The sequence below is a fragment of the Channa argus genome, chromosome 13 (genome assembly GCF_033026475.1).
Source record: "Channa argus isolate prfri chromosome 13, Channa argus male v1.0, whole genome shotgun sequence".
In the NCBI taxonomy this organism is placed as follows: domain Eukaryota; kingdom Metazoa; phylum Chordata; class Actinopteri; order Anabantiformes; family Channidae; genus Channa; species Channa argus.
The window spans coordinates 22,950,450-22,969,480 of record NC_090209.1 but is presented as its reverse complement, the minus strand read 5'-3'; the positions used below and the strand labels follow the sequence as shown (position 1 = coordinate 22,969,480).

General features: G+C 41.0%; 2 protein-coding genes across 3 annotated transcripts; both read right to left on the bottom strand.

Moving 5' to 3' along the window:
* Positions 1 to 1,657: 1,657 nt before the first annotated feature.
* Positions 1,658 to 11,077, bottom strand: adnpb (activity-dependent neuroprotector homeobox b). 2 transcript variants are annotated; one of them, XM_067527607.1, is made up of 4 exons: positions 10,507 to 11,077; positions 6,585 to 6,701; positions 5,426 to 5,518; positions 1,658 to 5,288 (listed from the first exon to the last, which is right to left on the bottom strand). In XM_067527607.1, exons 2-4 carry the CDS (start codon positions 6,690 to 6,692, stop codon positions 2,304 to 2,306), a joined length of 3,186 nt encoding a protein of 1,061 aa, XP_067383708.1. In that variant the 5' UTR covers positions 6,693 to 6,701; positions 10,507 to 11,077; the 3' UTR covers positions 1,658 to 2,303. The 2 variants fall into 2 exon arrangements, with proteins under 2 accessions (XP_067383708.1, XP_067383706.1); XM_067527605.1 differs by having other exon boundaries at positions 10,614 to 11,077.
* A 1,545-nt stretch (positions 11,078 to 12,622) lies between these two features.
* Positions 12,623 to 17,611, bottom strand: dpm1 (dolichyl-phosphate mannosyltransferase subunit 1, catalytic). The gene is made up of 9 exons (XM_067525988.1): positions 17,435 to 17,611; positions 17,098 to 17,197; positions 16,335 to 16,368; positions 16,175 to 16,251; positions 15,342 to 15,367; positions 15,078 to 15,173; positions 14,874 to 14,942; positions 14,674 to 14,788; positions 12,623 to 13,110 (listed from the first exon to the last, which is right to left on the bottom strand). Exons 1-9 carry the CDS (start codon positions 17,563 to 17,565, stop codon positions 13,006 to 13,008), a joined length of 753 nt encoding a protein of 250 aa, XP_067382089.1. The 5' UTR covers positions 17,566 to 17,611; the 3' UTR covers positions 12,623 to 13,005.
* Between the last annotated feature and the right edge of the window lie 1,420 nt (positions 17,612 to 19,031).

Below are 19,031 nucleotides of genomic sequence, written 5' to 3'. Positions count from 1 at the left end.
GCTACTCAGCATAGGGTTAAGAGTTCTATTTCTAGGTGTTCCCACGTCCGATCACTGGAAACATGCAGCGAGGATCCATTTCTAAAACCAAAACACAACAGGACATCCTGTAGGCAAACACGTGATTTACTATTTCATGTTTCTGAAAACCACCTCCTGAAAAGTTGCAGTGAACCAGCAGTGGATGAGGTTTTACTCATAGCACCAGTATCATGCATTACTTCACAAGTATTCAAAGTTATCTTGAAGCCATCATCGCCTACTTCAACTCTAAGCTCTATGGTTAAAAACACACTGATGAGGTTTTGTATAGCAGTGAAACAATCATTCTGCTCATTAAATGCTCATCCTTCATTACACCAGATTCATAATACCGCTCTAATCTTGTGAGGCTAAATTGGTGGGCAACGGATTTTCAGTTACTAAGCAATGCCAGATATTCCTGAATCTATTTTCAGCCAGTGTGACAAGTCTTAACTTTGTAGATGGGTCACGATGCACGTCTTGATATTGGGATGGAAGTTCACTATATTCTCACTTTGCAAAACAATGTAAAATCTTAACAAGTAATGTGACTTATATGACATGAAAATTCAGTTAAGATGGAGGTAAAGGTCATGTTTTTATCAGACTACATCATGCTTTGCGGTTATGCACAACAAATGACAATAGAATTAAAATTTGATGGCACATGGGCACCTTTTGAGTCATGTTTGACAACAGTAACAGCAGAAAGAATTTGGTGGCGACACAATTGTGTGACACTAGGCATTTAGATTAGTTTCATCCCACCTTCTAACAAAACTGTTGGACCATCCCAGATGCCCGATTGGTTTACATTTTTAAATGAAACTTGCCTCCATGTCACTGCCAATTCAATGTAAAAGTTTTTGCATTCATTGTTTTTGTTGTTGCTTAGACACTAGGTTGATGTTTAGAAGATTAAAATTTACTACAGTGGTATAACCACAAAGTGTTACAGTCCTAGGGGGTAACAGTGTTTACATGAAGTATATATTGCAGTTATTGAAAACAAATTGTAAATTGTACCAGATGGTACAAGAGCAAAGTGAAGTAGCCCAGGTAGCATTATGCAGCTTTAAGTTCAAACAATCACTGACAAAAAGCAGCACTCTACCACTGTATGAAACAAACACTGCTATTCTCATTTTTTGCACAACTCCTCTTGCTCTGAACAAAGACACTCGCGTAAGTTCTGTGAGAAGCACAGTTACAGAACTTTATTGTACATAAATGCTTAAGTGAAAAATTAAAACCAAAAAATACGCACAATTCAAAGAATAGACACAATTCTGTTTCAAAAGGAGAAAAAAAAATGCTGTCGCTATTCTGGTTGTCAGTATGGTGGTTATGGTCCAGTCAGGAGGGGCAGGGAAACATCAAGTTAAAACAGGGAAAATAGAAAAGGAAAGTCCGTTACAGTCGAGGCTTATAAGCACAAGGCTGCAAAACATTGATGAAATGCTTCTTTAACTCACAAGAATAGCTCGGCACCACTATTCTTTCGGAACAAAAATCATAGGTCAAATTAAAAAAATAAAATATAAATCAAATTCTAAGCAAAACTAATCACATCTGCTATTTTGTTTATATATAGATATATTATTTTGTAAAGAAAAAAAAGAGGTTTTGTAAAAAAAAAAAAAAAAAAATAGAAGAAAGAAAAAAAGAAAAGAAAATACGATTCACTGAAGCAAAAGCTATCGTTAAGCATAACAATGCAGAACATATGAGCCTACCTTACACACAGGTAATCGCAAATATTTAAGGGTACATGTACGGCAACATCTGTCCAAACATGTCTAAAACTGTACAAATTTACACTAGCTACTGTATCTCAGTATAACTACATGAAAAAGTATGGATTATCTTGTCAGCCTAAAAGCTTTAACTCACAACAAACCAATGTTTTAAGCCACAGTTAAAAGTTTAGTGGCTGTTAATAACCCCTTATCTGAATGTAATAAAGTATATAGAAGGTTAAACCTTTTTCTGTACGGTGTAACCTTACTATTGTCTTTGCACATCTCCTCCCACCTGGGAGAAGTAGCATTTAAACTTCACAAAGCTTTACATCAACCAAGCTGCTCATTGCCTTTAAATGTCACTGAATGGCTTGTTGGGAGTTTTCACTCAAGGAGATTTTGCTCCTTATCGCTGCCTCCCTCACAGATGCCCACTGTAACAGGGCAGTGTCCTTCAGATCAGGCAAGGCAGATTTATTGGCTTGGTTAAAATCTTAAGCGTCTCTCTGACCACGCAAGTCTTTTTGATTGTGTCTGTCAGACCTGCTGTTTGCCCAGCTGGGCCCCGTCTCTCCCGCTTCTAGCAGATGATGGTACAAACTTGGGGATAATGATGGGTAGAGTGTTCCTGTCTTTAGCAGCCGGTCTTCCTGAGCCCTCTGTAGGTCCAAAACCATTCTCCACATGCACCCCATCGTCCTCATCATCGTCCTCATCATCGTCATCGTCGTCGTCGTCATCATCATCATCTGACATTTCATCTAGATCTGAAATAAACTTGGCGCCTGTCCTCGACAGCATTTTCTTATCTCCAGTAAGCTGTTCGTTGCAGAGATGCACCTCTCCCTCTCGGCCCTTGTTATCTTTCTGCTGCTCTTCCTCATCACTGTCGGAGTCGATGGCAATGGGTTCGGAAAGGTCTAGAGGCATTTTCTGTGCTAAGGTGCTGTTGATTGTCTTGGTTTGGTGTCTGCTGGCACTGTTGGACATGGGGGTAGATGGCGTAGTTTTACTACCCTCTACACTCCCAGGTGGCAGGGCTCCACCACCATTAGCAGCTACAAGCTCCCTGTGTCTCCGGAGAGCCTGCTCCGACACCCCCATATGCATTCTGGATGTTCGTGTCTTGCTACCTCTACCTTCATATGCGCCACCCTGGGTGAACGCCAGCTCATGACTCACTTTGCTGAGCTCATGCATACTGAACCCGAGCAACACGCTGGCATTTTGAGTTTCACATTCCTGTATGCATTTTCTCCGCCTGTTTACAAAGTGACTTGAGATGTCTGACTTCCACAGCCAGAGACTGGAAGCCAGCTTCTCCACCTCACGTTGTGTGGGATATGGCGCTTGATTAAAATACTGTGTTAGAAATGCCTTCCTGGACTCGTACGACTCATTTTCATGTCCTTTTGGGTCAAGAGCCAAAACTACAGGTTCATCTGAACTTTCTACAAATGCAGACGGACCATTGATATCTCGTGGGTGGGCTCTTTCCCCAGGTGGCCCTGGCCTTCTTCGTTTTGGTGCACAAGTATCAGAGCTATCTAAGCTGGTCCTTTTGAGAGCACTACTCTGGGCCTGGTTGACCCGAGATGAATGGGTTGCCCGGCTGTCCTGCCCATTCTGGGATTTCCCTACACCTCGACAGTGCACCAAGTGTAGAGTTATAGTGGAAGCAGTCATGTTACTAGTATAAACCCCCAAGCAGTGAATACACTTGTAGGTTAGTTTTTTTTCTACAGGGTGGACAGTCTGAATCACTTGGTGCCTCTCTCTCAGGTGGTGGGCCAGAGAGTCTGAGATTGGGCCCTTAAGGATAGAGAAGCAAAGAGGACAAAGTGTCTTGCCCACATCCCTTTTGTATGGCACCGAAGTCTGTGGGGCACTCTTGATTGTTGCACCTTCAGCAGCCCCTGAGGGTGTTTTGGGTGGGTGCTGGGGCATTAACCTCTTGCTTGATATTAGCGAGGCAGACAAGGCTGATGAAACAGGAGCAGTGTTGTTTTGAGCATGAAATGCTACAGACTCCTCTGGGGCATCTCTCATATTGTAGGTAGTTACAATTAGCTGAACATTCTTGGGATTTCCCTGCTGAAGAGTGAGGTCAAATGTCAAGGGAGAGTCAGTGCGTGGGCCAACAGTCTCATCTGGATGTGACAGCCGCATGTGAGCCACCATCTTCTCAACATCATTAAAGGTTGCTCTGCAGTGTGGGCAAGACAGACCATGAATCAACATGTGGTTTAACAACGTGTCACTGGGGAGATAGCGGTTGCAGTAGAGACATTTGCTGGTGAAATTGTGGATCTTCATGATGTAGTTGGCAACAGCAGGCACTTTCTCTGCTTTGTGCTCTTTCTCAAAATGAGAACTGTACACATTCTCTGGGAAGAGCTCATTGCAGATGGTGCAAATCTTCCACTTCTGTGTGTAGGATGTGCCAAGGACTGAGGAACCACTTTTCTTGGCTGTAACTGATGCTACAGTAGTAGCTGCTGCCTGGACACGGGAACCCAGAGGGCTGGATTTGAGCGAGGAAGATGTACCAACCATAACTGGACCACGCAGGCTGCCACCCGTAATAAGCTGTTTTGCTGCATGTGACTGCTGGGGCATAGAAACTTGGGCATTCCCTGGTAAAGAAACCCTCACCTGCTGGCTGCCAATTGAGAATGGCTGGGTGGGCCCAGCCTTTAATCCTACTGCGTCGTGTTTCATGCCAGACAGCAAACTTTGAGAGTTGAAGCCACTCTTCGATGCCATGACCACTCGATTCAGCTGCTGTGAGCCAGGAGACCTAGTAGTTGCCATTACTGCACCTTTTGGACCCATTCCAATGATGGTCTTGTCTCCTTGGGTTTTTGTGGGGATCATAATGATGGGTTTGGGACGTGGGACTATCACACTGGTGTGTCCAATCATGGCAGTCACCTGGTAGCCAATTCGTTCATGGTCCTCAATGACGTGCTGAACTAGTGCCTCGTAGGTCCGTGGAACAAATAAACACTTCTTGCAGTGAATCTGGTTACTATTAACATTGAGTGTGTTGTTATTGACTGTATTCCCCGTAGCTCCTGCTGCACCACCATTCTGAGCATTTGTCTTGTCCCCTGGTTTCACAATATAGGGCTGGGCCACTTGCTGGAAGTGTTCCCTGTAGATGTGCTTTCGCACAACATTGTACAAAGGGTCCCTATAGGTGCACTTCTTGCAGTAGTACACAGCCTGTTCCACACTGTCCCCTGCCCGCTTCAGCACGCCGTCCTTCATCACGATCCCACCAGCTCCTGCGACCATTCCACCAGGGCCCTGTCGAATAGTGTTGTTGGGCATGTGGAAAAGTTTGATGTGTGTTTCCAGGGTCTTTTTGTTACCATTGTAAGTGCAGTAGGGGCAGTTGAGCAAAATGTTGTTCTCAAAGTCCTCGCTATGGACATTGCGGAAGTGACTCTTGTACGCAGAGAAGTACTTGGATGAAAAGAGGCAGCCAGAGCAGCAGAAAGGCTTTGATCTGTAGTCCTGGAGACACAGAAGTGTGAAATGTTTCATGAATTGATCGGTTTTACTCAACTACATTTTCAAGCATCAGTTTTGAATTAACAAAACAAAAAAAACCAAGGATATATTATTATTTTATTCATGTGGGTGACATATACCTGGACTTTGGTATGTGATGGTTCCCACATGCACACATCGTCCCACGTAGTGTGTTTTATATAGACCTCTGGTGGAGTGAAGTCTTTATAGTCCTGAAAAAAATAAAAAATAAAAACAGAGGAGATTAAGATAAATGCTTGACAATAACCCATAAAAACCACAGTCAGTGAAGAGAAACATATTTGGCACCAGGAAGAGGTCCTGTCTATGGATGCACAATAGATGAATTTTCTTCTTAAGAATGTTGCCAAATTCCTAGCCAAAATTATGTGCTAATGTGTTTACTGTAGGTAAGAGGTTTATGGGGGAGGTAATCTATTGATTATGCCTAAATCACTTTGTACCATTTGACAGAGAGGGTAAGTAAGTCATTTTTTTTTTTTAAACATACTGTATAGTTTTAAGGTAGTTGTTCTTATGTATTTCTATTTTGTTACCTTTATTATTACTTCACAACAATTCACAGATACCTTATTTAAGAGGCACATGATGGATGGTTATTGTCAGGATCAAGATTAATAGTGTTTAAAATACTTTAATCAATAATTTAAGTTAACTGATGGCCAGGAATTACTTTCTGTGGGCAAAAAATTTGTTGATATTCACAAATTCATGAACACATTTCAATAAGACACTTTTGAAATTCTTCTTCAAAGAACTATCTTATCTGAGCAAATCTGTATAAATCTGTAGAACTCTTTATAACTATGAATCCACATAACCAGATGTTGAATTACATGCTGTGTTATATGGTGTCAATGAGTGTAATTGTATCGTACTATGTGTATTTTAGATGTTAAATTTTACAAATCCAGATCACAGATCGTTATCATAATATATTCTCTACATTTATAAAGCAGTGCCAGGCACCTTGCTGCTGAACCTTTATTTCCCGCAGGGACCAAACAGAAGAGCAATCTCAAATACTCAAGTGGGCATAGCACTTAACCAAAACACATTTCTCTTATGTACACCATTCTTAAATCACAACAAGAGGCCACAATATGCTGGGAATATAAATTTGAAGACAAATTACAATTTGACAGTCCCCTCCAAGGAACCCCTGGAGGACGCATGCATTATATCCCAAGACAAAGCTATGAAAACAAAAGTATAGTTGAAGTGCAGGTCATCATACCAAAGTCTGGACATGCTCACCTCGAGGTGATCTCTACAGAACTCCAAGCCAATGTCTCCCAGGACCTTCTTGACATTTTTCCTTGCTTTACGCAGACTGCCCAGGTTATTGACAGGGAGCTGGAACATTCTGCCCACCTGAAGATTATAAGACACACACAGCCTGAACAACACAGGAGGGTAGATTTGGACAGGTGTTTGCAAACTGGAGCATAAGTTGGGAAGTTGAACATGTACTGAAAAGGACATTTACGTAAAAACACTTCAGCTAGCCTTTAACGTAATAGCTTTCTAGCATTTACACTTGGTTTTCTGTAAGTGTTCCCTATGGTTTTATTTAGGCACGGCTGATCATGAGAACAGTGAGGTAAGCAGTTTAAAAAATGTGTTCATGTTAAAGTATGGCATACATAAGTAATCAATCTAAGTCTTTTGCTGACTGACCCTACAATATTTTATATCTGCATCCCCACTACGCTTAGAGATTGACTTTGTTCAAAGACATTAGAGGGCATTGTTTTATTTCATGCTAAGCGCAAAATGGTCTAAATGAGCAGTTATTTTAAAAGAACATTTAAAGAACATTGAACAGGTTATTGCCGTTATCATCTTAAAGCTTAAACTTGTCATAGCAGGAAAAGTGCAGGTGTCACTCAGTTCAACTATCCCACTGTTCTATTCAAATGCTGCAGTACATCAGGACAGTGAGTCCGAATGAACAATAAAAGGAGACTCAAACGGCTAAATTGAAACTGATACTACTTGCCATGCATGTTTATTTTGTACTACTGTGACAAATGTAAATAAAAATAAAGACCTGTTAGCAAAGCATCACATCAGAGAGTTTAATTAGCTTATGAGGCTTCAGCCAGCAAACATATTATTGATTAAACTTTTGATGATGCAAAGGAAAAAACTTAGAAGATACATATGGCTGTGGAGCATATATGAATGTGCAGAGAATGAGTGTGGATGTTTTAGGGGGGAGCTGTGGTCGACTGTGCAGGTTGAATTTCTATGAAAGTTTTCCACAACCTAGAAAAGTTGGGGGCGGCTGCAGCTCAGTTGGTAAGGCAGTTGAAAATGCACCACGGGGTCAGTGGTTCAATCCCTGCTCCCTGCTACATGTTTAAGTCTCATTGGGCAAGACACTGAACCCCAAGTTTCCTGGTGGGTCAGGTGAGCACCTTGCATGGCAGCCACCACCATTGGTGTGTGTGAATGGGTGAATGGGATGGGAATCAACATTGTAAAGCGCTTTGGATAAAAGCTGCATAAGCAGTGGGTCGCACAGTACTAAAACAAACCTACAAGGCCTAAAATATCCAGTAAAGCACCCGACTGCGTTTGAGTCTGGTACCTAGCTCTTGTAACACATCAATGACAAGGAGGCACAAGCAGGTGATGCGTTACACATTCCTGCCAGTGGTTTCATGTTCCAAGATCTACACCAATTTGTGAGCAAAAGCAGTGAAGAAGATGATTAATAGCTTGAAAAGGAGGATGCGATGCAAAAGTTGAAAACAAGGAAACTGGGTTTAGAAATGTTTTAGAGGGGAATTGCACTCACTTGTTGGACCCAGTGCTCAATGCTTCGATAACTACAGTTACGTTTTTGCTTTGCATACCTGCTCTGCACTTAAACTAACAAACAGGGATGAAATTATAATTAATTAAGTTTTGACCTAACCTCACTAAATTATCTGGTGTAAAAACAAATGTTACTCGCAGACAGACAGACTAACTGGTTTTACACAAAATTGAGCAAAACAACATTACGTGTCACTAAAATTATGGTCAGCTTCAGAAAAGCCACCTTTTGCCAGGGTAAGTAGGAACTGTCCAAAGTGGCTGCTCCAATGTCTCTATTCAAAAAAGAGCTCATGTAGTAAGGTCAAAGGTCAGTGACACATGACATAAAGGCAGCTGAGTGACAACAAACAGCACCGTTACAAACAATTCCTGTTAACACTTCAGCTCGTTTCACTTCTAGAAAAACACCAAACAGAGAGGTGGAACTTTGTGTGTAGTTCCATGAACTGTTAGTTGACAAAACGAGAGAACCAGAGGCACTTTTGCTGATCTGTATGTCAGCCTCTCTGTCTTTACTGCCTGTTCTCTGTCTTACATTCAGAAATGACCAAATGATATGTATGTATGTATGTGAAAGACGCTCATCCCTGCCCACTTCCCCTCTATGTCTCTTTCCTGCGTCCTCCCATTACTTGTAGATGGCGCTAGAGAGGAGCTCCCTTATGTAAGCTTCCCAAGCTTCCCTATTCTCTGCCTGCCCCCTTTTTTTTTCTCTGCCTCGCAATACCATCACAGAATGGCGCCTCCTATTGAGTCAGCAGCAGCCTGTACAATATGTCTGCAGTGGAGGGGGAGGTGAGGGAAGGGAGGAGAACAGGGAGGGAGGGAGGGAGGGAGGGATGTTTAGAAGGGAGAAGGGGAGGGACAGAAGGAGCGAGAGAAAGATCAGTGAAGGGGGAGGATGAGTGTAAGTGAGGATGAGGTGGGGGCGAGGGAGAGGGAGGAACAAGGGAGGGGGAGCAATTGAGCATGCAAGGGTAGAGGGTGTGTGAAGGGAGAGTCGAGAGGAAAGGAGAGAGAACAGAGTGAGCGAAGGAAGTGGAAGGGGGAGGGGATGAGGAGGCAGGGAGGTCGGAGAGGCTCAGATCAGAAGGAAAGGTTGGGAGGGGGGGTGGGTGAGGGAAGGGAGAAAGGAGAGGATGGGTGAGGAAAGGTGGGGAAGAGGCTAAGGCTGAGAATGAAAATGGGAGAGGGTGAGAGAAAGAGGGGGTGATGGATAGGCAAAGAGGGGAGGGAAAGTGGGAGAAAAAGGGGAGCGGAAAAAAAATCCAAGGAGAAGCTGAGCAGGAGGGAAAGGGAGGGAGAGAAGGAAGAGGAGAGAGAGGAAAGGCGATAGGAGGCTGCTCTGCTCAGCTGAGGACTGCTGGCAGAAAACAGGTTTCCCCCTTCAACTGTGGTGTGAAAACGCAAAAACAAGAGGCCTTGCAAACCTTCAACAACAGTCAGTCCTCTCCCAAGACATTACAACCCATGTTCTGGATGACTGCTGCCACTTTTCAATCAGTGTGTTGTGTAGAAGAAAGAAGCTTCTGGTGAAATCCACATTTACAAAGAAAGCAGAAAAGTTTGTGATGCTTGAACTGCACTCACGTTAGTTGGATCAATAGACTCAACACCTGTCTGCAACCCTTAAGGAGGTTGGTGGATGTCTGTACAAAGGACTGTGTGTGTGTGCGTGCGTGTGTGTGTGCGTGGGGGGGGGGGGGGGGGGGACCTGATGGTAGTGACCACGATCATCATCTAACCAAGTGACAGCCCTCCTCCTCCTCACCCTTGGATCGAACAAGAGGTATGAGCGCACCGCAAAACCGGTGTCACCAGGCCAAATCCAGATCATACTTTAAAAAAGATTTAGTTTCTCAAATGAAAGCCAAGTTAATTCAAGTTAATTCATCAAACATATGAATTACATGGCAGAGTTTGTCTGCGGTTGTGAATGTGGATTCTATCAACAACATGCTGTGGCACACTTTTTACACATTGAACAAAAGAAAATAAACTGAAAACAGCTGTGTGGCAACGTTAAGGTCAGTGGCTGTTAATCCCAATCAACATCTGGCGGTATCAGGATCGATAGCTTTGGCAGGGATCTGCTGCCACTGACAAAGAATTGGGGCACCCAGCGCTGAGTTAGCATGCTAAGCTAGCCAACTCGTACCAACAACACGGGCTGAATTTTCTTTACTAACGCTGCTATTTCTCTATGTAATTTACTCCAAACGATATTAACCCGCAGTACAGTGGGTCTACCATGAACTAACCTACAGGTGAAGTCATTCAACTTGCGGTTATGTTTTATCCCACCTGACTAAGAGGAACGTATCGTTAGCTATACCGACATCCAAGTTACCTTAGCTGTAGTTCATCGCTACCCATCACATCGGCGCAGGTAGCCACAGCTAACGGCAAACTACCTCGCTTTGAAGGGAACGTCCAACATTATGACAGACAAGTTACCTGCTGTCACATCCAGTCCCGTCAGAGTGAAATGTGTCACCTCAGGGTGGCCGACACTTTCACTTTTTTTTGCAGATATCCCGGTATTGTGCTTTCAGGTGACAACTGGCTTCGTGGGGGGAGGTTCAGTCACCCGGCCGCTGGTCTACCCTCCAAACCCCGACGGTCGCTCGCCAACAAGGGCTATCCTCTTCCCCTGTGGTCGGCAACCGGGAATAGAAAGCCTCCGCTCCTCATCAGACAATTAAAACCTCCATGACCTGGAGCGGTGAGTGCGGACACATGTCCTGTTGTTGGGAACAACTACCCGCGTCACCACTCTACCAAATAAATGACCTAAAGTCTGTCTACGATTGCCTGGCAGCCGATAGCGCGTTGCCCATTCTCCCCTCTGACAGACAATACACATCCAGCCTAGAAACTGCCCTATCCAAAATGGCGCAAATAAAAGGGGCGGAAGTGACATCTACTTGATTAGCATAAATAATCTCATTGTGAAATCCTCGCGAGTCATTAAAAACTCTTGATTGGTCTGTCAATCAATCGAGCCAATTAAGCAAATGTCTGCATAAAAAAAAAAAAAAAAACAACCGCTGTCCCTCACAGCCTGCGGAGGGCTTTTGGTTTCTGGGTCTGGGTTGTGGGGTAAACAACCCGGCGGAGTAGTTGCGAGATTTGGCCGACAGCGGGCGTCCTTCTTGAGTGGTGGCTCTCCCATTTAGGCGCATGCGCGCTCTGGCTACATCCCCCAGAACGCACCCCTCACTCCCCCACCTCTCCTGCGAAGGGTCGGATGTACACAGTGCCTTAGCACTCAGCTGGATACAAACGGTAGGTGGCGCTCTACTATTTCGACCGGGACTACTTTCAGCACGGACCTCGGTGAGGGGGCCTGTGGGAGCTGGGGTTAATTCTTCACCCTCCCTCTACTATTATCATGAAGTGACCCAACCCCCACTATCCTCACCTCCATTCCTGCAACCCAATGTGCATTGTTTTTTTTTAATACTAATTACTACATGACACATTTAACTTTTAGCAAAAAGGTCAACACATGGCCTTGATGCAATACCTGCTGCTGGCCCAGTCAACAAGACTACTGACTCTTCAACTCTCACACTGGTGCCATTTTAACATTTCAACTCTCAGGTATACTCCTGTAAAGTCTCTAATTATCACTACGCCATGTATGACCTTTTTTGAGTAATTTTTTTAAAAATCATTTTCTATAACTACTTTTGCTCCAACTCACCAAGAGGAATTGCTTGTATTAACATTTGGGATTCTAACAGGCATACACCAGCACAAATCAGCAGCATGGGGCCTCCAGGACCCCTTTAAGTCTCAGGTTCCTGACTTTGCAAATGGACACCTTCAGTCAATGACACCAGAAAAAGCAGGATGTCAATTGTTGCTTTAACAACTGTTCACTGCACTTCATTGTTAAGATCTGTTTATATTCTTTTGCATTTGTGAAGCAAGCGCAATGATTCACGTATTACATTTGGTGTATTTTGATTAAGTAAACGATTCTGACTTTTTAAAGTAGTATTGATGTATATTCGCAGGCTTGGCCTCCTGGCATTTTGATGCACATTTCAGGGATGTAGGCAAAGAACCATTTATCTGTTGTCCTTAGCTGCCTCAGCACAAAGTACAACACAGACCGTGAGGTGTTTTTGGAAGCTCCAAGAGAAGATAATAAGGGGTCTCTGGGCTTATTTTGTGCGTCAGGAAATATGTCCCTTTGGGTTTGCCTTCTGGGCGCTGTGATCTTTGGCTTTTATTTCAATAACTTACAAGGACAGTCGACATCTTCATCATCAGAATCATCCAATGTCATCCTTGCTCATGGTTGTTACTGGAGAGCTCGATGGCTGTAGTGTTTTTATTCACAATATGTTCCGTTATACCTTTGTGTTATACCAGTGTCAAACCTGTCCCCCCAGCTGGTAACTCCCCCAAGGATTGAATTGTAAAAAACACAACACTAAAAAAAGAACACTGAACAATATAAACTGTTTAATTTTGTACAAACAGGTGTAGCAGTTAATCATGTAGTTAAACAATTTGCCTTAACCATGTTAATCCAAAGCTCCATCCGATGTCTGGAATGGGAATGATGAAGCACTAGGTGTTTTAAAGATAGGGATGGAAATGTAAAGCAGTATATTCCTTCAGTATTCTCGATGACAATCCTTAAGGAAATTTTTTAATATTTACTGCTAACAGGAGCAAAAAAACGATGTCTTCTTTGTCATAGGCATGTGGAGCTTCCACCCCCCCCCTCCCTCATTTCAATTTTGATTAACTACTGGATTAAGACACGGCTTTTAAGGGCGAGAAAAATACAATATCACTGTGTGTCGTTTGAAGATTAGTACATTGCTGATCACGTTGTAGCGAAGAGTGTGAGCAGTCCTTTCACAAATGACACAATCTCATTCCCTCCCAGCTTGGACTCTCCATACACTCGATCCACAAAGGAAATGGGCACCTGTTGTTTGAAAGAAGAAAACTGCTTTTAAAACACAATTTTGACCCACTTTTCTTAATCTGACTAGTTTAGAAAAGGTCTGTGAGCCACAAAACCGACCTCACAAATCTGAAAGTGCCAAAGTCTACAACTTGATCAGGTCCAGGTTTGATAGCAAAATGCATGTTTTTTTTTTTTTTTGTGTGAGACCTGTTAAATGTTGACTTGATCCAGAAAAAAAAAAAACACATACACACAAACTTCAGCTGGTTGTTCACAAGGGAATCAACAATTAAATATTGTGGGACATTTTAAACTGGCTAATGCAAATCTTGAGGACATTTAGACTGACGTTAAGATGCCACTTAGGCACTTGCAGTGAGATGTGCGGGTTAGATAAACAGTATTCACAATACAATGAACAGTCCCTTAATCAAAAGGTCAGTAAACATTATACTAGAAACTTTTCGTTTTTAGACAGCACTGACTTAGCAATTACTGGTTAAAATCACAAACATGGTTTCAGCTTCAATAATGAACATTAATTATGCAAGGAACCGGTTTCTTAAAGTGTCTCTGTAGCCTGACAAAGACAGTAAGAGGAGATGCTCCAATCCGATTTAATTTTTAACTTTAACTGATTAACCTTTTAAACATAATGTATTTTTAAGCTCCAGTCTTTGGTTTAAGTAGATCCAGAAAAAATATGCAGAAAAAGCATCAAAACTGCCCTTTTTTATTTCACAAAAGTGAAAACGGGTTTAAATCAATTTGGTTATAATATCAATTATGACTTCCATAGCACCCTAACACTGGCAATAAAATAAAATAAAATCTGGATACAGATGCGGTTTATGTGATTTCACTGATAATTATCTTTATATATTTTCAACTACATATGACTTATTAAGCGGTGTTTAATAAAACTCAATACTCCACCTGTGGAGAGGTATACACGCTAACGTGCACATTTCCAAAATTATTGAAAAAATGTTAAATGATATCATTACTCTTAAATTCCACAATTACTCTTAACGGCACTGGTAAGGATAAATTGAACATTTGTATACTTGTGTTTGCCAGATTTTTATCAACTTGCAACTAATGATCAAGCATGTTGGTGAGTTAGCTAAAAACGAAAAAGCCACATCAGACGATGATTGCCATTTACATGATACAAAAGTTTCAGTGTCCCAAAACACTTAACCTCATTCACCTCGTCAGCACGGTGCTGCCACAATGGAAGCGGCTCCCTTAGTTTGCACAGGTTTAAAAAAAACCTTTTACAGATGGAAAAAAATATGTCGGGGTAAAACATATTTCGCTTCGTTGGTCTGCTTTGTCAACAAGCTGTGTATAGCCGGAGAATAACACTTAGACTTGCAGCCATGTCTCTCATTCTCCATGAGAGCTGCCTACAGCGTGCAGATGACAGGCATGCCTGCAGTATTATTAAAGGGATCCACACTGTGGGAAAAAGGATTTCTCTGACAACCTTAATCTCACTAGTTTTATGCACTCAGTGAAATAATCATCTACAAAAAACATGAATGTGTTGAGTGACTGAATGAATTAGGAGCTCACCTCTCCAACTGTGTAGTTGAGCTGTCTGGCGCGGACGATCATCTCCATCTGAAAGACATATCCTTTGGACACGCACCGCTTAACCAGATTCTCTAACACCGTCTTCTTGTACAACCTGCGAAGGGTGAGAAAGAAAACAGCATGTACACATACGATTCAAAAGATGGTGGCGCTCATTTCAAAACAATCAAAATAGTGACCTGAAGCTGCCTGTGAGGTCTGAAGAACCAGGTCTCAACAATACTTGAGTCAGAAAGTTAGCTCCCCGACTGTGAATGAGAGAGAGAGAGAGAGAGAGAGCGAGAGAGAGCGATGGGAGAAAGGAACGAAAATTAAACATTAGTCTTTTGTCTGTTGTAATCAGGCTCAACCAAGATGAGTAGAAACTGGAGACTTGCAGTCACCTGATGAGTTTCCTGCGCAGGTCCCAGCCATATACGCCTCCATTCCCTCTGTATCGAGTACCAGACACCAAGTCATAGTTACCTTCCTTCTGCTTTCTAAAAAACAAAACCTCTTTTAAATAATGAGTCAACAATGCTTTCCCAACTATCACTTGTTTTAATATCACTTTTTAAATATTCTGATTTCTCACTGTGTATTTAAACTGAGAACAATTCCAAAATACAAAGTCAGAAGATGGGAAATGAATGTTAAAACACACTTACTCAATAAATTCAGGGATAAATTTGGGCTGGAAAAAAAAAAACAACAAAAAAAAAAAAATCAAATATCTTGCTGTATAAAATGAAATATCACATAATACTGCAATTACATAAATGTTAGGGATGAGAGTTGGGAAAATGAATAGATCAGGAAATCTTTAAGCTACAATATGCAAGTTGTGAGGATCCAGTTAGCTGTGGCAGGAAACTCGAAATGCACCACACCCCAGGCGTCACCTACTGACGGTGTAAAAGCCTGTGGCATCTCGCAGATTTTAGCAAGGTACCCCTTCATGTTAGCGTACGACATACAGGATTTGGCCTTCTCTGATCGGTAAGTACCACTGCTAGAGCTGTTCTGTAAGTCTGTGCAACAGAGTTGCCAACAGCCCCCCCCCCTCCACAAAAAGATAAGTCATGGGCATATCTCTACTAAGAAAGTCGGATATGGCAGCTTTGATTAGAATTCAAGGGCCAGTTATACAATCAGCCAAAACTGAAATGATTAGTTGATTAATTGCAGTTAAACAGAAAATTAATCTGGATTGCAACTTTTGGAACATGAGTGTTTGCTTCTTTGAGTTATGCAACAGTAATCTGATTATCTTGGATTCTGACTTCTGCTTATCCAAAACCAGCAATGTACAGAATCTGCATTGGTCATCAACAGTTTTAGACCAACTATATTATTTTTTAAATGATTAAAAATAAATAAAAAGATAATTTTAGGTACAGCTCTAGAATTAGCTGCGTGTGTTGTATGGTCATCTGCCATTGTCCTGCCAGGTTGGGCAAACGCCCAGTGGGAGTGACACTCTAAAACAGCCTCCACTCACATGATGGGAAAGATCTGCATCCATTATGATAATGAAGTTCCCAGTTGCATGCTTCATACCGTGGATGTAGGCTGTGCCTTTAAATAGAAACAAGGCGCTCAGTAGCTAGTACAGGGTGTGAGAATGAATAAAAACTTTTTTGGGTAAGTTTTATACATACCTAGTCCCAACTTTGTCGCTCTAGGTCGTAGAAGCTGAAACACAGAACAGAGAAAAGGGAGCGGGCACAATATTGTTCAACAAGTATGGTACAGAATTATAAAATGTAAAACAACACTCGTTTCTAGTTTATGGCATGTTAGTTAACTATGATCAGTGGAGGAGTATTCAAGTACAGTGGGATACTTATATTTCCTGTTACTTCCTAAATACTGTATTGTACCTTTTACTGCCCTCTATGTATCTGACAGCTGTATTTATTTGCTGCTTCGCAAAACGTGCATTAATAATGACAATCTGAAAATGTAATATTCTACATGTTAATTTATCTTTCACAAGTATCTGTACTTTGTTAAAAATGCCTCTGCACTTTCTCTTAAAGCCCTCCTCCACTTAAAAAATATCCTCTATTACTTCACAGTCTGATTTTTTTTTTTTTGTATTTTTTTCTTTCACCTGGAGATTGGGGAATATATATATATATATATATATATATATATATATATATATATATATATATATATATATATATATATATATATAGAACCGATGTTGGTGAAATAGGACAAAGCTGTAAAGATCCAGAAAAGAAAAATTTATTCACAGCAGTTAGGAGCAGAGCTGCAGTCATTTTACATGTTAATGTACCTGAGGTAAGTTTCCTTTATACTTGTATTACTTGTACAGCTTATTCTAATAAATTCTTCACACAATTTTAACAAATACAATAACATACTTTTTACATTTTTTAATTTAAAACTTACAATCTTGTCTTCTCCGTATATTTTTTGCAACTGCTCGGCTACCTCCAAAGTCCCATCTGGGCTTCCGTCGTCTATCACAATAATCTCGTAGTTATTCCCACTGCAAATAAAATACATGAAGGTGAGTGTATCTCAAATTCCTACACTAGCACACACTAGGTAACTTTTACGTAACATTGTCTAAAGTAGTATTCACACAATTAATCGTGAAAAATCAACATAATGAGCGTCGATCCGAAGCGTTTCACTCGGATTCAGCGACAGCTCGTCATCACTGACAGCAGTAGCTTTAGCGAACGCTAAAGCTGAGCAGCTTTACTGGCTTCCTGGAGCTCACCTTTCGTCGAAATACTTCACCAAAAGCCATACGATCAAAGGAAGGTTTTCCCTTTCGTTGTAGGTGGGTAACAACACTGAATACTTGTCCGCAGTAGCTCGATTCGGATGCGCAGTTTTTCGACTCGCCATGGTGACGTGAACCGACTTCACCTCCACTGAGCGAAACCTACGACACGACATCCGGTTGAATGTTTTCAAAATAAAATGCACGATACTGAAAATGGTGGTAGCGCTCGTAAAGATAGCAGTACTCGGATAGAAGTACTTCCAGAAATACCCTTTTCAGGACGTAATTATACTTCTCATACTCCATTAATGTTTATTTTTAGTTTATTCACTATTAGCTTATGTTAATATATAATACATCATGGATTTCTTGATTGCATTTGTTGTGAGTAACCTGAATCTGCAGATGCACTAGTAACTGAAAAGGTAAAATATGTGTAACGTCACCACACTGTAGTGAGGGAAGTTTAAAATACTGCAGAATACAGCGCTGGAAGGCAGTTTTTTTTTTTAGCTACCCTTAAGTCATTTATTCAAGTAGTGTATCAAGGAGTGTCAGTATTTTCTTGTCATACCACTTACTGCTCAATTGCAAATGACAATCGCAAGTGAAAATACTGCAGTGGCATATGAATATTAATATGTCACTAATCTAAACATTTTACAGGATTACAGTTATGTCGGACATTTTTATTTCATTGAAGGCTCCTCCTTTAAACTTTAAACACATTTTCCTGGTTGTAGACATATTTTTACTTGAGTAATATTTTTCATCCCACCACCAAGCAAAGTAGCCTATACCTTAGAAATTGTTCTATATACAGTATCTTACATTACCTAAGCTGATAAATCACAGAAAAATCCAAACATATAATTATTAGCATAGTTAGCCACAGTTTGTTGCTTTTTGTATCACATTCATATCTACGAATTGAGTTCTTGCTTGGTAATATCCACTTAACATGCTTACAAGCTCATTAAAAGTAGCTGTTTTTTTTTTTATTAGTTTTGTCTAAATGTCTATGGTTCAATGGCTTTAGTACAGAAGATGTTGTTCACCAGGCATCGTTTGCTTTAGTTTGAGAAACATTTCTGATGAAACCGAAAAGTTGGTTTAGACAAACTTGACAAAAAGCACCAGCAAAGTGAAATAAATGAAATAGTCAAGTAAATATAATATAGTTCTGCAAGTAACTAAGTACATTTAATTTAATAATAATTATTATATTCAAATCAGATCATCAAAACAGTGGTGAAAATTCTTCAAATAGGCCCTATTATTGTCAGCTGCAGCAACAAAGTGATAAACACATAAATGTATCATAAGTGTTTCTCTTTATTGCACTATATATAACCATTTGCACTCATTGTATAAAACCCAGTTTCAGTGTACTATTTACTTAGACTAGAAATGTCTATTTATACCAATCCTTACCAGCATGTACAATACGTATGTATATTATTTTACACTTCTAACTAATGCACTGCCGTTTAGATGCTAACTGTACTTCATTCTCTTGTACCACAAAACATGCAATGACAATAAAGTTGAATCTGTTTTAATCTAATTTAATCTAAATGCATCGATA

Excerpts from the sequence above, each read along its gene's own strand:
- adnpb (XM_067527607.1), bottom strand. The coding sequence starts at position 6,692 with ATGTTCCAGCTCCCTGTCAATAACCTGGGCAGTCTGCGTAAAGCAAGG. Across the intron at positions 5,519-6,584 it reads TCTGTAGAGATCACCTCGAG|GACTATAAAGACTTCACTCC; the intron begins GTGAGCATGTCC and ends TATTTTTTTCAG. Across the intron at positions 5,289-5,425 it reads CATCACATACCAAAGTCCAG|GACTACAGATCAAAGCCTTT; the intron begins GTATATGTCACC and ends CTGTGTCTCCAG.
- dpm1 (XM_067525988.1), bottom strand. The coding sequence starts at position 17,565 with ATGGCGAGTCGAAAAACTGCGCATCCGAATCGAGCTACTGCGGACAAG. Across the intron at positions 15,368-16,174 it reads ATGCAGATCTTTCCCATCAT|CCCAAATTTATCCCTGAATT; the intron begins GTGAGTGGAGGC and ends TTTTTTTTCCAG. Across the intron at positions 14,943-15,077 it reads CTGCGCAGGAAACTCATCAG|TCGGGGAGCTAACTTTCTGA; the intron begins GTGACTGCAAGT and ends TCTCATTCACAG.